The following is a 23,661-nucleotide window of genomic DNA, read 5'->3' as shown; positions in this document are numbered from 1 at the left end:
GGGTGCTCCCCTTACCCTGCCCCCCACCCCTGGGAGCCCCCTGCCCTGCCTCGCTCCACCCCTTCGCACTAGGTGCCACTGCACTGCAGCCTGCACCCCTTGGGCTGGGTGCTCCCCCTTTCCCCATCACTGGGACTGGGTGCCCCCCCTCGGATCAGGCGCCTCACCTGGTGCCCCGACTGGTCTGCTTTTGCAAGGAGCTCCACGCAGGGAAGGTGACAAAGGGATGCAGTGTTTGTGGGAGCCCCACACTGGCACATGCTTCTGAAACTTGGCAAATGCTGCAGGCTGCCAGTGGGTAAGTTAGCGTGTTCCATCCGAGAGACTCCCGGAGAGCACTGGGCGCCTTCTACGGGGTAAGTAGTTGACACTGGTGTTGCACGAGACTGGCCAGCAGACTGCAGAGACAATGATCTGAGAAAGAAGGCTGAAATGGCTTGGGCATGTAAAAAAAAAAAAGTGTATTTCTAGACAAGGCCTTGAATGGGTACCACTGGGGGGGACAGAAAAGAGGAGACAACCAGTGACATAAGGAAACCGGAGAGAAAGATGTTGCTGTCATGGAAACAGTCTACAAGAGAATTACAGAACTGAATTACAGAAATCAACAAGCTGAAATTCAATAAAGACAAGTGCCAAGTACTTCACTTAGGAAGGGAAATTAAAATGCCCAACTACAAAATGGGGACTAATTGCTTAAAAGGCAGGACTGCACAAAGGATCTCGGTGTCAGAGTGGGTCACAAATTGAAGGTGAGTCAACAATGTGAAGCAGTTGCAAAAAGGCTGCTTCTATTCTGGGCTGTATTAACCAGAGGTAATTGTCCTGCTCTCCTCAGCACTGCTAAGGTCTCAGCTGGAGAACTGTGTCCAGTTCTGAGCACCACATATCAGGAAAGATGGGGACAAATTGGGGAGAGGCCTGTGGAGAGCAACAAACCTGATTGAAGGTTAAAAAAAACAGACCTAGGATGGAGGAAAGATTTAAAACGGGGCCTGGTCAGTCTTGGGAAAAGTCGACTGAGGTGTGGGACCTGAGAACAGCCTTCATCTCCGTTAAGGCAGGAGCGCTCAAATGGGGTCGTAACCCATAAGGTGGTTACATGGGGGTCACCAGCTGTCAGGTCTGTGGGGCTTACAGCCCCAAGCCCCTATTAAATTAACCCTCCCCATATTGAATTTATAAGGGGGGGGTCACACTCAGAGTTTTGCTTTGTGGAAGGGCTCACCAATACAAAAAGTTTGAAAACCACTTTGTTAAAGGCTCTTATAAAGAGCTCGGAGTGGGCAATGGGCTGGATCGCTTGATGATTCCCTGTTCTGTTCATTCCCTCTGGGGCACCTGGCACTGGCCACTGTTGGAAGACAGGATACTGGGCTCGATGGACCTTTGGTCTGACCCAGTAGGGCCTTCTTATCAATTGTTCTCCACATCCACTGAAGGTACGACAAGCAGTGATGGGCTTAATCCACAGCAAGGGAGATTTAGGTTAGCTAGGAAAAACTTCCTAGCTCTCAGGGGAGTTAAGCTCTGGAACAAGTATCCGAGGGGGGTTGTTGAATCCCCATGACCAGGGAATTTTAAGAACAGGTTGGACAAACCCCTGTCAGAGATGGTCTAGGTTGACTTGGTCCTGCCTCAGCGCAGGGGCCTGGACTTGATGACTTTGTGAGGTCCCTTCCAGCTCCACATTTCTGTGGGTCTATGAAAGGAGCAAGAAATGTGGAAACACTGGGTTGTGTTGTGTCACAAGGCACTGGACCATCTAATCTAATAATTCCCCCACCTCTGGAACTGGGTGCCCAGCCTTGCCCCCACAGGTGTCCCTCCCTACGCCTCCACCCTGGAATTGGGTGGCCCGCCCACCCTGGGATTGGGTGCCCCACACTGGCCCCTCCTGCCTCACACTGCCCTCCCGTTCCCTGGCACTGGGTGACCCATCCTGCCCCCCAGATCTCTAACGCAGTACTGGATGCTCTTGCAAGTACCAGGTTTATAGCCTCAGCCTCCTGAGCTCAGGGTCCCCCAGCCCAGCACAGAGGCTGCCTGACTCCTTGGCACTGCAGAGAGTTGGTGGAACTGCCTGGCACCAGCTGTGTGTGGGGGTGGCTAGCGCCCTCCCTGCCCACCTCTCCCTGGGAAGCAAAGCCAGGCCCCGGTCACAGGGCACTGGGAACGGGTGCCTTGCGTGTTCTCACTGATACAGGGTAGAGTGACGCACAGGAAGTTCTGGGAGCCAAGGGCAGCAGCCGCCGCCATCCCAAGAGCAGGAACTGCAGGGAGATCTGCTGACGGGGTGCAGAGCTCCACAGCTCCTGCCCCTGCACAGACTCCACGGGGGCAGCACAGCCCCCACCAGAGACCCCAGCCCTGTGACCCTTTGGCGGAGAGATTGGGGGGGTTACAGCAGTGCCCTGCACCTGAGGCCCCACCATGCCCAGAGTGCTCGTGATGCCCTGGGCCCACGAGATCCTGCCCTGGGTTGCAGTGGTGCCTGTGCCTCTGGGTTCAGGGAGGGGGGACAAAGGGGGCCCTTAGCAGGACCTCTAGCTGCCTCCCCATCCCACATTGCCTGTTTTGCCTGCTTGTTTCCTGGGGCTCCCAGCCAGCCCCAGAGGAAGCAGCCGGATTCCTTGTTTGTCATGGCTGGGAGCAAAGAGGCAGCAGCAGCAGGAAACATCTGGTTTCCTCCTTGTCCGGTGAGAGCTAGGGATGGAGGGGACAGCAGCCATGGGGTGGGGGGGTGCACACCTGACCTGGGAGAGGGAGGGAGTCCTGGCAGGCAGAGACGGGGTGTTGGGATGGCGGCCCCTCCCTCCTGTCTGCAACTCACTCGTACAGATGTGAAATGCCCTCGGGGTATGTGGGTGAGGCCCCCTCCCCCCCACCGCAGTGCAGGGATGAGCCTAGTGCCTCCAGCCCTGATGGCTCCAAGGGTGCGTGTAACCCCCAGGCAGGGGGACTGAGTGGCTCACGCATCAGCAGCAATGGGGGGAGGGCTCCATCAGCTGCAGCCTGGCCCCTCACCTGGCCCCAGGGCATCTCCGCAAGAATGTGCAGCTAATTAGTGGGACAGAGCCCAGCCTCCCAGGCCAAAGGCAATGTCTCCTCCTGCAGCCTGGGACCCCCACTCACCCTCTGGCAGAGAGCATGAGCACAGATCCACCCACTCCTCCCCCCTCGCACAATTACCTTGTCCCCTCCAGCCCAAGACATTCCTGCAGTTCCCCAGCCTGCCTTGTGGGGCCCAGAGGGGGGGGGGAATCTCCCAGCACCAGGTAAAGGGACTGCCCATCCCTGATGAGGTATCGCTGCAGCACTGAAGCCCCAGTCAGGGTCCGGCTCCGCTGTGCCAGGTGCTGCACATGCAGCAGGAGACGGTCCCTGCTCAGAGAGCTAGGGGCATGGCCTAAAGTCCTGCTGGCTCTTGGCCCTCTCCCCCCATGCTCCCTCCCTTTGAGCCACCAGCACCTGAAGCTGAGCCTATGGCCCTGGGGCACAGCAGACCTCCCATCTGGCTGCATCTGAAGGGACTAGGGGGCTTGGATGGAACAACTCCCCTCAGTAGGACTGGGCTGCAGCTTGAGTGCCACCTGGCCATGCTCAGAGAAGGGCCAGAGGCACAGTAGGGGCCTGCCCCCATTCTCTCTGTTGCCAGCTGATAGCTGCCTGGGGCTGGCTAGGACCTCTGCCGCCCCCTCACCAGCCCCTGTGTAGGGGTCAGGTTGCTGCTGTCACCATAACTTCCCTGTTCCAACAGCTCCCCTGAGCCCCGGAGCTTGGCCCAGCCCAGGCTTCTGACAAACCAAACACGGGGGAGCGTGTCCAAGAGAGCAGGCCCAGGCCTGGCTCTGCTGTCTCTACACACCAGGCCTGGAACTGACACTGGGCTGCTCCTCCACTGGCCCGGGGACTCTGCTGGTGGGCCCAATTCACCCCCGATATAGGGGAGCAGGGGCCTGCATCAGTGACACTCCCCCAGCGTTGCTCCAGTCCTGCCCTAGGGCCTGCAGCACCCACTGGGCCTAGGCTGGAGTCCCTGCCCCCATCACTCAAGCCCCCTCCCCCAGGCACCGTGGCCCCAGCCCAGTGGGGAGAAGGATTGTTGGGTCTCTGCTCTCTTCCCCCTCAGCTTCGATGCCAAGCAAGAAGCCTCAGAGTAGGAGAAGTGAGCTAGTCCCCAGGGGAGAGTGTTGAGGCAAAAGGCCCCTGGCTGAGCTGTATAGCTTTGAGGGGATGGGGAGGGTCAGCTCCAGCCAGGCAGGGACACCCCTACTACCTGGAGATGCCAGGAACAGCTCCATGATCCCAGGACTGACAGCAGCTTAGGGCCTGGAAGTCTCCTGGCCTCCTGGATCCACCCTGCAGAGGGAGAGGCTCCCATCTGCCCCTGTGGGCCAGGGATATGGCAGGGCTGGGGAATGTGCTGGGAGGAAGGGGGTGGGAAGATGCCTTTGTTCTCCTGCCAAGTGCTGGCACAGGAGCCCGAGTATTTGCCTCTTGGAAGACGCTGGCATAGCAGCATCTCGTGGGCCTGGCCCAGCAGCTGGAGCAAAGCGGGACCAGGGACAGTGAGCGATATGCTCCTGAACAGGGTGTGGCACCTGGCCAGGGCAGGGAGATGAGGGTCCATCCCTCCTAGCCAATGGCCACACCTCTGCCCCGACAGAGAGGCTCTGGAGTCATCGTCCTGTGGCCCTGGAGGGACTCCAGCTCCTGGGGCCAGCCAGGAGCTCCCGTCCCCTGGACAAATGCAGGGGGCAGAGGCTCTGGGGAGCAACAGCTCAGCCCTGGGGGAATGGGCTCTCCAGGTGACTGGGAGCACTCGCCCGCCCTCTACCAGCTGCAGCCGTGACCCACTTGGAGACGCTGCACATATACACCAGCCACACACTAAACCCCTGCTGGAGCCAGGGCATGCGCCTACCTGCCCAGCCCTGCTGGGCTCTTCCTCACCTTGCAGGTCTAGACAGACAGCGTCAGCACATTCACACTACCTGCAGCTGGGCAAAGGGGGGCTGCCAGGCTCTGTCCCAACCCAGACAGTACTCAGCAGGACAGACCCGCTCCCCTCCCCCGGCTGAGTCACAGCCTGTCTGGGCTGTCCCAGGCAGACAGACTCTTTGTCCAGCAGGCCTGGTTCAGTCAGATGCCCCCCGCACCTCTCTGACTCAAGGAGAGAGGAAGGTTCAGCCTTATGCTGTCCTCTGCAAAGAGCCTGACTTGCAGGAGGCTGCCCACTGGCAGCTCCCATCCCAGCCCCTCTGGAACAGACTGTTAATCCCTACAGCCCCCCCGGGAGCGGGGTGAGAGCCTGTGATCGCTGCAGGTGGGTAGCAGACACAGGTGCAGCCAAGGCCTGGGGCCACACACTGAGTCAGCAGCAGCCAGTAGGGCTCAGCTGTTCCCAGCTCCCCTTGGGCACAGTAAGTGTGATTTGGCTCCCGTCTGCGGAATGGTTTCAATGCAGTTTATGGTACACAGTGTCTCTGCTACACCCCTAGGGTGACCATACATCCCATTCTGGCTGCCACAGTCCCTTCTTTAAGACCTATATCAGCCATCCTGACTTTTCTGGCAAAAGTGGGCATTTGTCCCGTTTGCCCTTGACAACTGATCAAGTTTTGTCAAAAACGTGAGGTGTGGAGGAACATGCAGGGGATGGAGGGAGCAAATCCAGCCCTGCCCGGGGAGAAGGCAGGGCTCGGACAATCGGCTCAGGCCAGCTCCTTGCAGGGAGAGGAGCTCAGGTCAGCACCATGCGGTGTCCCATTTTCCCTTTGGGAAATATGATCGCCCTAAACCAGTGGTTCTCAAACTTTTGTACTGGTGACCTCTTTCACACAGCAAGCCTCTGAGTGTGACCACCCCCTTATAAATTAAAAATATTTTTTTATATATTTAACGCCATTATAAATGCTGGAGGCAAAGTTCAGGCTAACAGCTCACGACCCCCCATGTAATAACCTCCCAACCCGCAGTTTGAGAACTCCTGCCCTATACACACTGCTTTGCAGAGGCTGGTAACAAGGAAGGGAGATGTCCCTAGAAGAGAACTAGAGGGGGAGGGGGGCTAGGACTGCCAATGGGTTTTGCAGCTGTTGGCTCAGGCTGCTGCTGGGATCCTAAACATCACAAGCTTGGAGCTAAAGATGGGGCAGCCCATCCTTGCTCCTGGGGAGGCGAGTCATAGGGGGGCAGTGCTGGCTCTTGGGAAGGTCCCAGTCATAAGGAACTTCACAGCCTGGGGCCCCTGCCTGCCTCCCAGGTAGAAGTGCTAGGTCTGGTAGAGAATAAACAGAGCAGGGACTGGATTCCCCCGGAATGCGATTAATTGCAGCCTAGAGGCAGTGACCTCCGCTGACCCCTCTTCTCCGGAGGAAAGGGCTGTTCCCAGGGGGCTGGAGGATTCATGGGGGGCAGGCGGAGCAGCCTGGGGTTTGCAGGGTGACAGAAGGCAGCGCCCCCCAGTGGCTGTGGCCCGTGCGTTCAACCAGTGTTTTGTGTCACTACCACAGTGCCCCCTGCTGGACACTGCTGGCTATTGCAGAGGATGAAGCAACCACGCTGTTAGCCATTTGTGTAGAGTGGTTCCTGCTGCCTGCGTGCACAAAGACAGACCTTGCCCTGTCACCCGCTGCCGGCACCTCGCCCTGGCGTGAACGTGCAGGGAGCTGGGCCCTGGGCAAGGGGAGCAGGCATGCCCACAGTCACCGAGGCCAAGGAACCCACAGGAGCTGCTGACCAGAGGTTACAAAGAGACCGTTTTATTGGGTACCCCAGAGTCCTGGGCAGGCTGGATGGGAGGGGTCAGGGGGCATCAATTCCTCTTCTTGCCTTTGCCAATGGCCTTGGCGGGCGCTGCCATGGGTGCTGCAGACTGGTAGAGCGTGGAGGAAATCTTATTGATGTAGTAGAGGCCAATCATGGAGAAGATGAAACTGGGAGGAGAGAGGACGGCAGGCCAGTGAGCATCATCCCTTGCCCATACCTGCTCCCCACATGAGCTCCAGCTATTAGAGACCAGGCTGGGGGCAGCTTATCCCACACCACCTTCCTCTGAAGCAACTGGCACTAGCCTGGTGGATACAGAATCCTGGGCAAGATGGCCCAGGAGTCAGAGCCAGTCATGCAATTCTTATGTGCTTTGTTACCAGCCGGGGAATGGACCTGCCAGCCCCATGCCCAGCCGGGGAGCAGCCCCGCTGGCCCCGCAACCCCTTGCCTAGTACAGGGGCAGCACCACCAGCTTGGGAAAGGAGCTCAGTAAGGCCCAGCAGGTCTCTTCAGCCCTGACAGCACCTTCTTAGAGGAGGGGCTGGATGTTGGTGCTCCCCAGGGCAATGCCCTCCCCCCACTTCAAGATTGAGGGTACCTGTTCCCTGCTACCACCCTGGAATAGGCTTTCTACATACCAGGTGGTCACACACACTCTGTGGATGAGGCCTGATGCAAAGAGAGCGAGTAAAAGACAGACGAGAACTGGAGCAAAAGAGAGAAGGGGAGAAATGTGAGAGGCAGTGAGTGTCTGCCCTGGGCATGCTGCGTTGGCCGGCCAGCCTCCCCCAAAGAGAGGAGCAGCAAGTGGGAACCCTCCCCTGGTAGAGCAGGGTTAGGGTCCCTTGGCGGGGAGCAGCACGTGGGAACCCCAGTTAGGGTCCCACTGGGAGTGCAGCATGGGGAGGATTTTCCCAGGGCAGGGCTGAGGTCCCAAAGGTGGGGCAGCGCGTCTGCTCAGTGCAGCACTGGACTCTCAGCAGGGCAGCTCCCTGCAAACCCAGGGTCTCAGGAATAATCAGACCCCCCCCTTGCATCCTCTTGGGTCTTACTGTTTCTTTTAATTACCTGGGAGCTATGGATGTGACACCCCCTCCCCCTCTCGGGCAGGGCTGGGCACTTACTCTCCGGGAATATTTTGGCTTGGAACCCTTTGCCGAAGACCAGACTCTCCAGGTTGTTGAAGGCCTGGAGCCGGAGTTAAGGAAAGGAAGGGAGGCAGCTGCCACCGAGGAGACAGCGCAGGGTCTGCCCCAGCTCAAGTCTCCCCCTATCCCACCCCTCCATGTCCCAAAGGATACGGTGAGGGAGAAGATGAAGAGCGCAGATCCCAGCAGCCCGCCCTGGATGGTCAGCCACTCGGTGGAAGCCAGCTGCTTGCTGTACATCTGCATCCCGGTGAAGAGCAGCAGGGAAAGGAGCGAGGAGAGTGCCAGGGACGTGCCTGTGCCCACGGCTGGGGACAGAGCAAGAACCACACAATGGGGCGCTGGGCCACTGCCGGGCCCTCTCCAGCAACCCGCAGCCACCCCTATGGGGCTGCTGCAGCCACGGGCCGGCTCATGCTACTGCGTGAGAGGCCATGTGGCGCCCAGTCGCTAGGGTGATGGGCGTCACACGAGCTGTCTGCTGTGCAGCAGCCCTGCCCTAGTGCCCGGGCAGCCAGGTGCCAGCAGCTCCCTGTGAGCGCAGGGGGCACCATGGGCACGAAGCTTCAGGGTGATCCCTGCCCACCTCCCCTGGCAGGCACCCCCAGACCTCCCCAGGGCACCACACACCACCACCCTGCCCCCCAGGAACCTCCCTGGCAGGCACCCCCAAATTCCCCCCACCTGGGGCACCTCACCCCCCCAGGGCACACCGCCTCACCCTGCACCCCCAGACCCCCCCCGGGCATCTCCCCTGGCAGGCACCCCCAGACCTCCCCAGGGCACCACACACCACCACCCTGCCCCCCAGGAACCTCCCTGGCAGGCACCCCCAAATTCCCCCCACCTGGGGCACCTCACCCCCCCAGGGCACACCGCCTCACCCTGCACCCCCAGACCCCCCCCGGGCATCTCCCCTGGCAGGCACCCCCAGACCTCCCCAGGGCACCACACACCACCACCCTGCCCCCCAGGAACCTCCCTGGCAGGCACCCCCAAATTCCCCCCACCTGGGGCACCTCACCCCCCAGGGCACACCGCCTCACCCTGCACCCCCAGACCCCCCCGGGCCTCGCCCCTGGCAGGCACCCCCAGACCGCCCCAGGGCACCACACACCACCACCCTGCCCCCCAGGAACCTCCCTGGCAGGCACCCCCAAATTCCCCCCACCTGGGGCACCTCACCCCCCAGGGCACACCGCCTCACCCTGCACCCCCAGACCCCCCCCGGGCATCTCCCCTGGCAGGCACCCCCAGACCTCCCCAGGGCACCACACACCACCACCCTGCCCCCCAGGAACCTCCCTGGCAGGCACCCCCAAATTCCCCCCACCTGGGGCACCTCACCCCCCCAGGGCACACCGCCTCACCCTGCACCCCCAGACCCCCCCCCGGGCATCTCCCCTGGCAGGCACCCCCAGACCTCCCCAGGGCACCACACACCACCACCCTGCCCCCCAGGAACCTCCCTGGCAGGCACCCCCAAATTCCCCCCACCTGGGGCACCTCACCCCCCCAGGGCACACCGCCTCACCCTGCCCCCCCAGACCCCCCCCGGGCATCTCCCCTGGCAGGCACCCCCAGACCTCCCAGGGCACCACACACCACCACCCTGCCCCCCAGGAACCTCCCTGGCAGGCACCCCCAAATTCCCCCCACCTGGGGCACCTCACCCCCCAGGGCACACCGCCTCACCCTGCACCCCCAGACCCCCCCGGGCATCTCCCCTGGCAGGCACCCCCAGACCTCCCCAGGGCACCACACACCACCACCCTGCCCCCCAGGAACCTCCCTGGCAGGCACCCCCAAATTCCCCCCACCTGGGGCACCTCACCCCCCCAGGGCACACCGCCTCACCCTGCACCCCCAGACCCCCCCCCGGGCATCTCCCCTGGCAGGCACCCCCAGACCTCCCCAGGGCACCACACACCACCACCCTGCCCCCCAGGAACCTCCCTGGCAGGCACCCCCAGACCTCCCCACCTGGGGCAACAAACCTCACCCTGCCCTGCCCCCCCAGGGCCCCCCCCGCCTGGGGCACCTCGTTCTCCCGGAGGCACCGCGCCCCCACCCCCGTTACCCATGGTGCCCCGCGAGGTGCCGCCGCCGACCCGTCCGCTCTGAGACCCACACCCGTCGACCCGGCTTAATGCGCACGCGCGGCCAACCCGGCGCGGAGAACCGCACTGCGCACGCGCGAGGCCGAGGCTACTCGGGAAGGGACGCGGCAGTGAGCGAGTGGTGAGTCTTTCGCGCATGCGCAGCCCCTGCGGGGTTCCAGTGATTGCCGAGTCCGCCTGGCGGCCGAGAGTCGACAATGCAACCCGCTTTGTGCGATTCCGTGCGCATGTGCAGAGCCTTGTAATGCAGCGCCCCCTGGAGGTTAGACGTAGACATTGCGGTTATCCTAAAGCGCCCCCATTCTACTAGCCTGGCAGGAGCTCCCTCCCCTCCGGCCCTTAGGGGTATAGGTGCTGGAAGGGGGGGTGCCGCACCCCCCATGCCTTGAAGTGGTTTCCATCATATCCTAGGGAGGTTTGGTTCAATGGCTCAGCACCGCACTGTACACATTGCTCCAGCACCCTGCTCTTGAAGGGGAGGGGTTTGGGGCTGTGGGGCCCTGTGCACTGGGGTGGGACTTGTCTGTGCTCACCGAGGCACAGTATGGACAGACAGACATAGACCAAGGGGTGGACAGACGGGTGGATAGAGACCTGTCTGCACTATCCATGGTAGTGGAGGGGGCACAGCAGTGGGGCTAGGAGCAAAGGGGTTGGGAGCAGCAGGCTGGGAGCAGCAGATCACATGCCTCATGCCTCCCATGCTGTGGCCAATGCCCTCAGCACCGAAGTGGTTTTCACCGACTCCCCATCCCCTCCCCTGTCCCCGTTTCTCCCCTTTTGGCCCTTTCTCAGGGTCTGGGCATTAACTGCTGCACTAAGAGGCCCATTAGGGCTCTCTGGTGACTCACTGTTCTAGCAGTGCCCCTGGGTGCTGGCATCTTCCAGCCCAGATAACTTGGCTATAACATGGAGCTTGTGCCATGACATCTGGACCCCAGAGCATGCCTCAAGTTTTCAATCCTCTCCTTACCGGGCCTGGGGTGCCAGTCACAGGGCCTTTTTCCTTCTGCTCTGGCTCTGCCCAGCCCGGGGCTGGAGAGACACACAGCCCAGCAGCTTGGCAGCCCCTAGGCCATGTCCACATTGGCAAACAGTGTCTAGCTTGTCTCATGTTCACAGTGCGGACGGACAGTCGTTGAGTGGGTCGAGGAAAAGCCCAGGGGGAGCCTAGGGCTAGGCACCAGGGGTTAAAACACACCCTTTTCTTAGGGAAGACAAGACCTGTGGAATCAAGAGAGATGAGGTGGGGGAGGGAATATCTTGTACTGGACCAGAGTCTGTGGGTGAGAAACAAGCTTCCCAGCTGCACAGAGCTCTTTGGCAGGTCTGGGGAACAAATCAGACTTGCTCCCAGCAAGATTCCCCGTTGTACCCAACCCCCACAACAGCGGGCACTACCCAGCGGCAGTGCTGGCAGCCAAACTCCCCTCTCCATTGGTGTGAGATCCCCAGCGGGGATGGGGGAGCCTGGCTCCCAGGCCAACGCTCAGGTCATACGTCTGGAGTCTTGCAGGGGTGTGGACCGTGGCAGGGAGGTGCTTTCACGGGGTCCCAGAGCCCCAAAGGGACTGAGCTGAGGGGGTGGGTGTCCTGGTGTTAGGGGATGTGCAGGTGATGGGCCAGTCTCCGTGATGCTGGGCTAGTAACCCCAGCCAGGCTGCCTCTGCCCGCTCTCCTCTCCCTGGCACTGGCTGCTGCCCCCGGCACACGAGGGGCAGCCCTACCCCGAGGGTGCCAGCCCCTCTTCTCTGTCTGCAGGCGCAGGGGGGCAGCCCTGCCCCCCCTGCACGTGCCAGCCCCTCGCCCCTACCCCGGGAGCATGCGCACCGCTCCCGGCCTCAGCTCGGCTCCTCCGTGCGCCCCCCCCGCCGCAGAGTGGGGTGTTCGCCGCCGCCGCGCTGCCGTCGGGACCGGAGCCCGGCCGGGGGCGGCCGGAGCCATGGCGGAGGGCGAGGAGCTGCAGACCTTCACCTCCATCATGGATGCGCTCGTCCGGATCAGTGTGAGCGGCTGGGGGCTGCCTGGGGGAGGAGGGCGGCTCCTCGGGCGGGGGGGCACGCCCCGTGATGGGGGGTATGGGTACGGGACGCACGGGGGTGTGCAATGCACGGGGGTGATCGGTGTGCATTGCACGGGGATGGGGTGTGCAGGGGCCGGGAGAATGAATGTGCAGTGCAAAGGATACTCGGGTGTGCAATGCACGGGGATCACTGGGTGTGTAGTGTATGGGGGATGGGCGTGCAATGCACGAGGTGGGGTAGAGAGATGGTGTGATGATGGTGGCACGGGAGGGGGCGAGCAGGAACCGGACCAGCTGCTTCTGGGGGTGAGATGCCCCCGCTCCCCATTCGCCTCCATCCCTGCCCTGGACCCTCCTTCGCCAGGGGCTGAGAAGGATCCCGAGCATCCATGCGGAGCTCAGTCTCCATGGCAACCCTATGCAGGAGCGCCCAGGGCTGGATGCCAGGCAGCAGCAGCAGTAGCAGGGCCCAGTCCAGCTTCTGTCTCTGCCCTGCCCCCTTCTCCCCCTGCCCCTCCCTTCACCATCTCCCCTCCTCCTCCCTCCCCCCCTCGCTTTGTGTCATCTGCGCCCCTTCTCCCAAGGCAGAGATGGCATCCAAGAGATGCAGCAAGGTGAGTGCGAGCCCTGGCCAGCTGCCGGGGGTGTGGGAGCAGGGGGACTGTCTGGGCTTTGTAATCGGCCCCTCCGTGGCCAGAGATGGATGGCCTGGCAGGCTGCAGACTTGCTGGTTGCCTCAATCCCCAGTGGAATAGTGCAGCAGCGAGGTAGGGGTGTGTGTGTGTGTTTGTGGTGCGCACTGAACTGGGCAGACGCACCTGGCACGTGCCAGCCACACAAGGGGCAGCCGCAGGGGCAGCCTAGCCAGGAGCAGAGGGCCCTTGAATGGGGCTTGGGGCAGAGGGAGCCGTGTGTTTTGGGCCAGGGGGAGGCTCTTTGCCCAGCTGGGGGAGTTGGCAGCTTGTGGGCTCCTCAGGACAATGCACCAGGACTTGGGGCCTGCCCTGGGACTGGATCTGGGGCCCGCATCAGGCCCTTCACTTGATTGCTTTGGGCCACAAGCAGAGCTGGGATTTCGCTTTTTCCGGTTTGGAACTGGACGGGTTTGGGGGCTGGGCGGGCGATTGCAGAGCAAACCCGCAGCAAACAGGCCCGGTGTGTGCAATGGGGGCGGGGAGGGGAGGTTAGGGGGAAGCAGCATGCCCCAGACCCTCTAATGAAGCAGCAAATTCTGCCACTGTTCTGAATGCAAAGTGCAGTGTGGAAACTAGGGTCCTTCTGGGAAATACCCCGAGCTCTGCTTTGAGGGCTGGGGAATGGAGAAGGAGCATCCTGGGGAACTGGGGTCAGAGCCCACAGGAGCGCGTGGCAGGCTGGCCAGACTGGAGGAATCTGGGACCATGCACCTAGCTGGGGGCTGGCTGGGCAGGTTCTGGAGCCAGCTGGGCACCTGCAGGGAACCTGGTACCTCTTGTTACCTGCTGAAAGCGGCCAGTTGGCAGCTGTTTCTGGGACGAGCGGCTGTGAGACTGGGGGGATGGGAGGGGCCCCCCGAGGAGTGGCTGTAATACCTGCCCAGTAAAGGCTCCCCCATGCGGCTGCCAGCATGGAGCTCCTGGGTCAGGACTGAGCCCCAGCACCCCCTCTGGTTGGGGTGGGGAAAGGCAGTTCCTAGGGGGGCAGATGTGACCTTTCTCCTTGGCCCCTCTCCAGACCAGCATGAAGAACATGGAGCGGGAGCTGATCTGTCCTGTCTGCAAGGAGATGTACAAGCAGCCGCTGGCCCTGCCCTGCATGCACAATGTCTGCCATGTCTGTGCCAGTGAGATCCTCGTGCAGCATGGCTACATCTGCTGTGATCCCAGTTCAGAGCCCACCTCGCCTGCCTCCACGCCGGCCACCCGCAGCCCCCGCATGGGCCGCAGGGTCGTCCCCAAACCCGACCGCCTGGATCGGCTCCTCAAGTCAGGTGGGGACAGAGCGGTAGGTCCTGGGATCCCCAGCCCTGCCACAGGAGGACCCTGCTTCTAGGGTCTGGGGGATGCAGCTTCCACATCCTCTGAGCCCTGGAAAACCCCCAGAGTGCACTGGGAGCAGAAGGCTCCTGATCCCCCTTGGCAGAGTGGGAGGAGTCTGTGCATCTCAGTGCAGGAATTCATTGGGGAAGCTCAGTCAGGGGCCAGGGGCCAGGAGGAGGCGGCGGGGCCTGGGAGGGTAACCAGGCCTAAGGTCTCTGTGCAAGGGGCAGAGGATGCAGGCACCCTGTGGCTGGGGTGGCGTCCATGGCGGGGGGGTAGGTGACGGCCATGGCAGGGGGTGATGGTCGTGGCAGGGTGATGGCGGCCATGGCGGGAGGATTAATGGCTGTGGCGGGGAGGGGTCGGCCGTGGCAGGGCTGAATGTCATGTGACAGGCTTCTGGGTTCCCCCAGGGTTTGGCACCTACCCGGGCCGGAAGCGGGGGGCTGTGTACCCCCAGACCATCAGCTTCCCGTGCCCGTCCTGCCAGCGGGATGTGGACCTGGGTGAGCGGGGCCTGGGCAACCTGTTCCGGAACCTGACGCTGGAGCGGGTCGTGGAGCGGTACCGCCAGACCATCAACATCAGTACCGCCATCATGTGCCAGTTCTGCAAACCCCCCCAGCTGGAGGCCACCAAGGGCTGCACCGAGTGCAAGTCGAGCTTCTGCAACGAGTGCTTCAAGCTCTACCATCCCTGGGGCACCCAGAAGGCCCAGCACGAGCCCACGCCGCCCACCCTCAACTTCCGGCCCAAGGTAGGGGCTGCCCAGGCGTCCCGGGCCAGGCCTGGATGTGAGCAGGCTGGGCCCTGTGCCGTGGGCATGACTGGGGAGAGGTCTGGGCGCTGGGACTTTGGGGGGGAGGGGATGGTGTGTCTGGGCCCAGCGTCACCCGCTGTGCCCAGAGCAGGGCCAGCGGGCACCTGAACATGGCTTCAAGGTGAAAGGGCCTCTGGTCGCTGCTGCACAGGCGGCTGGGGTGGAGACAGGTGGGGGGTTCTATGCATCTTGTCCATCTGGAGGCGTGCAGGGTGGTGCTAGCCCCCGTGTTGCACCCATGTGGTGTCTGCACGTGCTGACAGGGGGCCTGATACCAGGGACAGTGGATGGGGGTGCCGAGATCTGGGGGGCACGTGGATGGAAGGGGGATGCTGAGGCAGCTGGGAAGGGAGAGGGGTCATTGAATGGCACCTAGGGCACGATGTGGGGAGGGGGATGCTGACACACACTGGCTGGGTGGGGGGTGCTGGCTGGAAAGCAGGGCGCCAACCACTGTTGCTGAACGTGGGTCTTGCTGCGCAGGGTCTGATGTGTCCGGAGCACAAGGAGGAGGTAACTCACTACTGCAAGACCTGCCAGCGGCTGGTGTGCCAGCTCTGTCGTGTGCGCCGCACTCACACCAGCCACAAGATCACGCCTGTGCTGAGCGCTTACCAGGCACTGCGGGTAAGAGATGTACCAGGGTTTCCCAGGCCAGAGCTTGGGGGTGCAGATGGAGTATGGATGGTGGGGAGCTTTGTGCTGGCACTTGGGGCATGGGGTGGGTGGGGCACGGGTCTCCATGTCAGAGATGGTCAGCTACAGATGGGGGATTGGCAGGAAGGGATGACTATCACTCTGTCAGAGCTGGGCAACACAAGTGGGATGTACCCTGAGGGGAATCCCATCCCAGAGCTGGGGGCGTGCAGATCAATAGGGCATGCACAGGGTGGGGGTCCAGTACCAGCAGTGGAGGGTGCAGATGAGACATGCAGTGAGCATGCAGTGGGGGGGGATGCAGTGAATGGGGTACATGCCCTAGGGGGGAATCAGTGAACGAGGTGCATGCAGTGAGGGATGCAGTGAGTGGGGTGCATGCAGTGTCAGGGAGTCAGGTCCCTTTGTAAACCCACCACCATCCTCATGGATTGTGCATGTTGGCCCAGGTGTGGGGTCCGGCTTGTTCAATGTGCACACCCAGGTGGCTGGGTTCAGAGCCCCCCCCAACCCCATCCCCGTGCACTGGACGGTGCGAGGTGAGCGGCCTGTGTGTCTCATTTGCCCATGCTGCCCGTGTAGGAGAAGCTGACGAAGAGCCTCACCTACATCCTGAGCAGCCAGGACACGGTGCAGATGCAGATCACGGAGCTGGAGGAGACGGTGAAGCACACCGAGGTGAGCGGGGGGCGCCAGCAAGGGGCACTGCCAGGGCCGGGGGAGGGGACGCTGCTTCACCCCTCTGGGGCGAGGGCAGGAGGTGTCCGGGCACTGTGCCGCCATCCGGGCTGTGCTCCATCCCCAGGGTGCCCCCAGGCCAGGTGCCAAAGCCCCGGGGCAGCGGGGCCCCCATGTGGAGGGAGGCCACATGGTGACTCTACTCTGGTCGGGCAGGTGAATGGGTCCCTGGCCAAGGAGGAGGTTTCCCAGCTGATACGGGGCCTGTGCACGGTGCTGGAGGAGAAGCAGGCGGCCCTGCTGCAGGCCCTCCAGGAGTCCCAGCAGGAGCGGCTGGCCAGCCTGCACCACCAGATCCAGGAGCACCGGGCCATGCTGGAGAGCTCGGGCATGGTGGGCTACGCCCAGGAGGTGCTGAAGGAGACTGACCACCCCTGCTTTGTCCAGGCAGCCAAGCAGCTGCACAGCAGGTGCCGTTCCCTCTCATTTAGTTGGGGTTGGTCCTGCCTTGAGCAGGGGGTGGGACTAGGTGACCTCCTGAGGTCCCTTCCAGCCCTGAGAGTCCATGATTCTATGGGCACCGCAGGGGGTCTCCCGGGGCCGGGGATCTGGCTGATGCACTGTCCCCGTCTCCCAGTGCAGTGAGACACATGCAGGAGGAGCCTTCCACCTCTGTGGGCTAGCGGGAGGGACTCGGGCCTCAATTGCTGGGAGCCCCCCATGCTGGTGCATGAGTAGGACTGGGCACTGGTGGCACCGGGAGCCCCTTACCGGGGCCTGTTGCACCAACGCCTGAATCTCCTGTCGCCGCAGGATCGTCAGGGCCACAGACTCACTGCAGAGCTTCCGTCCTGCTGCCACTTCATCCTTCAGCCGCTTCCAGCTGGACCTCAGCAGAGAGATGAAGCTGCTCACGGACCTGACCTTTATCAAAGGTAAACATGACAGCTGGAGACGTGCAGCCAGCCATAGGGGAGGAGCTCTGGGCCGAGGGGGAGGAGCTTCCTCTGTGGCTTCCTTTAGGAGGAGGAGCTCTGGGCTGTGTGGGAGGAGTTCTGGAATGAGGGGAGGGGCTTCCTGGATGGGGAGGGGCTCTATGCTGAGAGGGCGGAGCTTTCTCTCTGGCTTCCTGGAGAGGGAGGAGCTCTGTGCAGAGTGGAAGGAGCTTCCTGCCAAGCACCCTGCAACAGGAGAAGCTCTGTCTGGCACCCTGCAGGGGGAGGAGTCCTGTGTGGAGCGGGAGGAGCTCCCTGCCTGGCAGCTGGAGTGGGAGGAGCTCTGTCTGGAGGGGGAGGAGCTCCTGTCTGGAGTGGGAGGAGCTCTGTCTGGAGTGGGAGGAGCTCCTGTCTGGCAGCCTGACCCCCACACCTCCCTTCTGTGTGGAGCTGGGTCAGGGGCTGGCAGCTGCTGGAGAGAGACCTGTGGGGGAAGTGGCCTCATGGGCTCCCGCAAAGCCTCCCACACTTCGTGTGCTGCCCCCAGATACCCCCTGTCTGGCCCTGCCCAGGGGGCCCCTCCTGGCAGGAAGCTGCTCGCTCTGGGGACAGGCAGTGTACGTGAAATACCCAGGGAGGTTCGGGGCTCCCTGTAGAGTAAGGAGACGGGTCCCCTGGCCCAGCAGCCCACAGAGTCCCCTGCAAACGGCCCCAGAGTCCATGGGACTCAGCCAGCATCAGTCCCCACTCTGTGCTCCAGGCTCCCTGCAGGCAGGGCAGGGGCAGAGGGCAGGAAGCTGGGGGTCAAGGGCCTGTGCGGTGGGACTTGGATGTGAGAAGACAGGACCAGGACCCCGTGCCAGATGCAGAAGGGTGAGTAGCCAGCCAGGCCAGGACTCCCTGCGGGGAAGCGCTCCCATGGGCAGGTGCCCTCCCCCACTGGCAGGTGCCCACCCCGGGCCCTGCACTGCACCGGCTGGGGACTCTTTTCAGACTCGCTTCTACCTCTGTTTGTTTATAGGCTATGGCCGCTGCTGAGTCGTCACTGAAGTACCCGAGGCAAGTCACGCTGCCGCCCCTAGAGCTGCCCCTGCTCTCTCTGCCCAGCCCTCTGTCCTCTTCCCCCCATTCATCACCTCATCCCTCACTTCTGTGCCCACCTCCCATCCACCCCCATCCCTTGCTTCTGTGCCCGCCCCCCATCTGCCCTCCATCCCTCGCTTCTGTGCCCATCTCCCATCTGCTCCCTATCCCTCCATCCCTCGCTTCTGTGCCCATCTCCCATCTGCTCCCCATCCCTCCATCCCTCGCTTCTGTGCCCGCCCCCATCCACCCCCATCCCTTGCTTCTGTGCCCGCCCCCCATCTGCCCTCCATCCCTCGCTTCTGTGCCCGCCCCATCTCTCGCTTCTGTGCCCATCCCCCATCTGCCCCCTATCCACCCCATCCCTCACTTCTGTGCCTGCCCCCCATGTGCCCCCCATCCCTCCATCCCTCGCTTCTGTGCCCATCCCCCATCTGCCCCCATCCCTCCATCCCTCGCTTCTGTGCCCGCCCCCATCTGCCTTCCATCCCTCACTTCTGTGCCCATCCCCCATCTGCCCTCCATCCCTCACTTCTGTGCCCATCCCCCCATCCCTCACTTCTGTGCCCGCCTCACATCTGCCCCCCATCCCTCTCTTCTGTGCCCATCCCCCCATCCACCCCCATCCCTCACTTCTGTGCCCATCCCACATCTGTCCCCCATCCCTTCATCCCTCGCTTCTGTGCCCATCCCCCATCTCCCCTGCATCCCTCCATCCCTTGCTTCTGTCTCCATCCCCCCATCTGCCACCCTATCCCTCTCTGCCCATCCCTCACTTCCCACCCATCCCTGTCCCTATTCCTCCATCCCTGTGTCTCCATCCCCCACTATCCTCGTCCCATCCCTCCATCCTTTCTCTCCTCTGTCCCAGTTCCCCACCCCTCACCGCCCAGTTCCCGCCACCACCCTCCATCACGCTGTGCCCGGTTCCATCCCCAGCTCCATCCTTCAGTTCCCTGCTCCCCCTCATCCTCTCCTGTGTCTCCAGCCTCTGCTCCCCCCTACCTCTCTCTCCCCCCACTTGCACTCAGCCCGTCTGGTCCCTGGAGCCTCTCAGCAGCCCCGTCCCCGTCTCCCTGACTCTCCCCCTGGTGCCCACACGAGCTCTCGGCAGTCAGATTCCCCTAGCCTCCTGCTGGTTGTGCGTCCATCCGTCCGGAATGCCCCCTTCCTGCGTCTGGCCGCTCTCCTGCCCCGCAAGTGGGGCCCGCTCGCTTATGCCTGTGTCTCTCCCTGCAGCCCCTGAGGCGCCGGTGATCGACACGCAGCGCACCTACGCCTACGACCAGATCTTCTTATGCTGGCGCCTGCCCCAGCACTCGCCGCCCGCCTGGCACTTCACCGTGGAGTACCGCAAGAGCGACAGCAAGGCCAAAGCACTCAAGCTGTGGCAGCGGCGCGAGGAGGTGCGGGGCACCAGCGCCCTGGTGGAGTACCTGGACACGGACAGTGTCTACGTGCTGAGAGTGAAGGGCTGCAACAAGGCCGGCTTCGGGGAGTACAGCGAAGATATCTACCTGCACACGCCGCCCGCACCAGGTGAGGGGGGAATCTACTTGCACACGCCGCCCGCACCAGCTGAGGGGATATCCCCTCCTGTTCTGCCTGCACCAGGTGTGGGGGGACCTACCTGCACACACCGCCCACACCAGGTGAGGGATATTTATATGAGGAAAGATTAATAAGACTTGGAATTTTCAGCTTGGAAAAGAGACGACTAAGGGCGGATAGGATCGAGGTCTATAAAATCATGACAGTGGTGGAGAAGTGAATAAGGACGTGTTATTTACTCCTTCTCATAACACAAGAACTAGGGGTCGCCAAATGAAATTAATGGGCAGCAGGTTTAAAACAAACAAAAGGAAGTATTTCTTCACACAACGCCCAGTCAATCTGTGGAACTCCTTGCCAGAGGATGTTGTGAAGGCCAAGACATTACCAGGGTTCAAAAAAGAACTAGATAAATTCATGGAGGATAGGCCAATCAATGGCTATTAGCTAGGAAGGGCAGGGATGGTGTCCCCAGCCGCTATTTGCCAGAAGCTGGAAAAGGGCGACAGGGGATGGATCACTGGGTGATTCCCTGTTCTATTCATTCCCTCTGGGGCACCTGGCATTGGCCACCGTCGGAAGACAGGATACTGAGCTGGATGGACCTTTGGTCTGACCCAGTCTGGTTGTTCTTATGAGATTATAGGAATTTCCTGTTTTCACAATATTTTTCTGACACTTTTTAAATCAATCTTTCATTCACTATATACTGTACTCCCTCCTGTCCCTCACCTGCTTTAACCAAAAACCTGAGTTTTTTCTAAGTGAAATAATGCAATTAAATTTTTTTGCAAAAGACTTTGATATACATTTAAACATCTGATGAGTCCCACCCCAGAGATGGCTGCATTTCAGCACTGGGTGAGCAAATGCCGCACAGGGTTGCTATCTGGCTATCAACCAGCTGCTGCACCCAACCCCAGAGGCACCTATATTTCAGTCCTTGGCAAGCAAACCCTGGGCAATGTTGCTGCATGACTGTTACCAGATGCCCCAACCCAGAGGTGGTTGCATTTCATGCACTGGGGCTGTGATACACCACAGGGATTAGGAAAGATGAGGACTCAGAAACAGGCCTAAAACCTCAGTATCTAGATACTATGGGAACTGATGATCTTTAACCCACCTTTCCTCCCTTCTGTTTGCCAGAAGCTGGGAATGGCCGACAGGGGATGGATCACTTGATGATTTTCTGTTCTGTTCGTTCCCTCTGGGGCACATGGCACTGGCCACTGTGGAAGACAGGATACTGGGCTAGATGGCACCTTGGTCTGACCCAATGTGGCCATTCTTATGATACCCCCCCTGTGCTGCCTGTGCCAGGTTGGGGGGACCTACCTGCCCACACCTCCCATGGCACACATCTATGACCTGGAGACGGAGGGCTCTAGGCCAGCCCTGGAGATCTCCATGGGGATGCACCTTGGGAGTCGCCCCAGCCCCAGAGCCGCAGCACAGGGAAGAGTGGTGAGTGGTCAGTGTCTGTGATTCCCATGCCCTCGACCCAGGGTTGTGGGGACTCCCAGCAAGGGGGAAGCCCAGGTTGCTGCGCCCCTGAGGAGTCCCACGTGCCCCTGCGTCCCTCCAGGAGAGGAGCCTGTGGAGGTGTGGGGCCACCCCTTGTCTTTCAGCCCCTCCCCACCCTCTGTTCTCTCCCGCTTCTCAGTCCTGAGCTTCTTCCTCGATAACCGGTGGGGCTTCAACCGGGAGCGGCTGGCCATCAGCAAGGACCAGCGGGCCGTGCGTAGCGTCCCTGGCCTGCCCATGCTCTTTGCCACCGAGCGCCTCATGACCAGCTGCCACCTCTCCATCGACCTGCTCATCGGCGACGTGGCCGTCACGCAGGGCCGCAGGTCCTGGGCCTGCTGCGTGGACCCCAGCTCCTACCTGGTCAAGGTGGGCGTGGGGCTGGAGAGCAAGCTGCAGGAGTGGTTCCAGGTGCCGCAGGACGTGGTGAGCCCCAGGTGAGGGCAGAAGCTGGGCCACCCATGCTGGTGGGGAGGCAGGGCCCGGCGATGCTCCCAGATCTGTGGGTCTTGGGCTGCAGCTCCCATCACACCGCTGGGCCCTTGGGCAGGTTCCCTGGAGCTCCCAGCATCCCTTCGGGCCCCTCCCTCTGTCGCACCCCACACCCGGCTAAGCCCTTGGCATGCTTTACTGCTCCCTGAGGGAGGGGCCTGGATGCGAACTGGGCAGAGGGGCAGAGACCGTGGGGGGCTTCAGCCCCCTCTGTCTGAGGCTGCCGTGCCCCAGGGGATGGGATCTTCTCAGGGCGGATCCATCTGTGTGTCTGTCCACACCATGCGCTCACGCTCCCCCTCCCACCGGGCAGGTACGACCCAGACAGCGGGCATGACAGTGGGGCGGAGGATGCCACTGTGGATGCGCCCCCCCCATACGCCTTCCTGACCATCGGCATGGGCAAGATCCTGCTGCCCCACGGCTCGGCCCTCACCTCCCGCGACCCCAGCGGCTGCACCATCCCCCTGCCCCCCCGCATCGGCGTCTGCCTGGACTACGAGCGGGGCAAGGTGAGCTTCTACGATGCTGTCTCCTTCCGTGGCCTGTGGGAGTGCAGCGTGGACTGCTCGGGCCCCGTCTGCCCGGCCTTCTGCTTCATCGGGGGCGGGGCCCTGCAGCTGCAGGAGCTGGTGGCCAGCAAACAGGAGCGCAAAGTGACCATCGGGGGCCTCTCCAAGCTGGACTGAGCTGGCCCTGGCACACACCGGCCAGGGATTGGCCCCGGGGCCAGCTGTCAGCAGTGGGATTGCGCACCATGGACACGCCACCAGAAGGAGCCACCTGAGCCCTGCCCTCCGACCGGCGTGGGAGTTTGGCTCTGGGGAGCACTGAGCTCCGGCCTGTGGGGTTAATGAGGGGGGACACAGAGCGAGGCTCTGACATGGGGCCGGTTTAGGGCCTCAGCCCCTGGGCCCGGAGCACAGGCTGCAGCGATGGCAGAAGGGCGGCGTAGGGCAGACCCCTGCCATCGTGGGACCCAGCCATGAGCTGAGGCCTTGGGGGCCAGGAGAGCCCTGCTCTGCTCCCCAGCGTTTCCATGCTGGGCTTGTGAATCCTTCCTGTTCTGTTGGATTGTGGGGGGAGGGTTGGGGCCTGCTGCTCCCCCTCACTCCCCTCCCACCAAAACCTCTCCCCTCCCACCCCCAGCTCCTCTCCAGGGCCTGCCAGGGGCTCCCACCTGAAATGATTCCCTCTCCAGCATGTTTAACCCTGGAGTCTGAGCTCTGGGCGCTGAGGGCACCGGGCAGAGCCTGGCAGTGCCCCTGAACCAACCCCCATCCTGCCAGGCTCTGGACTGAGGATGGGCCGGGCCTGGCTGAGTGTCACGTTCCTGAGATCCTCCTTCCACAAGGACCAGAGCGCAGCAGCCAGCCACTGGCCCTGGCCCTGAGAGGGGGAGCTGGTGGGGCCGAGCTGCCAGAGCCCCGGGCTGGGCCCTGGGCTGGGGGAGGTTGGGTTGGGCAGAGGGTGATTGTAGACGTGGCTTGTTGACCCAGCCAGCCCCGCTGCTGCCCAGAGCCAGGGCTCATACTGCCCCCCACATCTGGGCTCATCCTGCCGCTCCCTCAGCATGGTTCTGCAGAGGCAGCGGGTGACGGCAGAGGGGTGCAGAGAGCCCCGCTCACTGGGAGGGCACCAGGCTGCAGAATGAAGCTCCCTCCCCAGGCTGGGGCCTGCTGGAAACATCCCGTCATGTGAGAGGGAGGATGGGAGAGCACGGAGGAGGTCTCACCCCGACCCCCACGCTGCCATGCAGGGAGCTCCCCATGTGGGCCCAGCCCTGCCCTGCTGCACCTGTCCTGCGATGCCCCTACAGCACCGGCATGAAG

General features: G+C 62.2%; 2 protein-coding genes across 6 annotated transcripts; one reads left to right on the top strand and one right to left on the bottom strand.

Moving 5' to 3' along the window:
* Positions 1-37: 37 nt before the first annotated feature.
* TRIM46 (tripartite motif containing 46) lies at positions 38-23,661 on the top strand. Of its 5 annotated transcripts, none has more exons than XM_043501886.1 (10): positions 38-298; positions 13,782-14,037; positions 14,500-14,843; positions 15,390-15,533; positions 16,146-16,241; positions 16,458-16,711; positions 17,055-17,176; positions 19,499-19,798; positions 21,477-21,774; positions 22,143-23,661. In XM_043501886.1, exons 2-10 carry the CDS (start codon positions 13,788-13,790, stop codon positions 22,516-22,518), a joined length of 2,184 nt encoding a protein of 727 aa, XP_043357821.1. In that variant the 5' UTR covers positions 38-298; positions 13,782-13,787; the 3' UTR covers positions 22,519-23,661. The 5 variants fall into 5 exon arrangements, with proteins under 5 accessions (XP_043357821.1, XP_043357820.1, XP_043357822.1 ...); XM_043501885.1 differs by having other exon boundaries at positions 38-445; XM_043501887.1 differs by lacking the exon at positions 38-298 and adding an exon at positions 10,073-10,166.
* On the bottom strand, positions 6,752-10,134 carry KRTCAP2 (keratinocyte associated protein 2). The gene is made up of 5 exons (XM_038383465.2): positions 10,006-10,134; positions 8,079-8,233; positions 7,902-7,965; positions 7,416-7,482; positions 6,752-6,941 (listed from the first exon to the last, which is right to left on the bottom strand). Exons 1-5 carry the CDS (start codon positions 10,007-10,009, stop codon positions 6,821-6,823), a joined length of 411 nt encoding a protein of 136 aa, XP_038239393.1. The 5' UTR covers positions 10,010-10,134; the 3' UTR covers positions 6,752-6,820.

Source organism: Dermochelys coriacea, chromosome 24 (assembly GCF_009764565.3).
Source record: "Dermochelys coriacea isolate rDerCor1 chromosome 24, rDerCor1.pri.v4, whole genome shotgun sequence".
Taxonomy (NCBI): Eukaryota; Metazoa; Chordata; order Testudines; family Dermochelyidae; genus Dermochelys; species Dermochelys coriacea.
The sequence above is the reverse complement of the archived record's forward strand: the minus strand, read 5'-3'. Positions and strand labels throughout refer to the sequence as shown.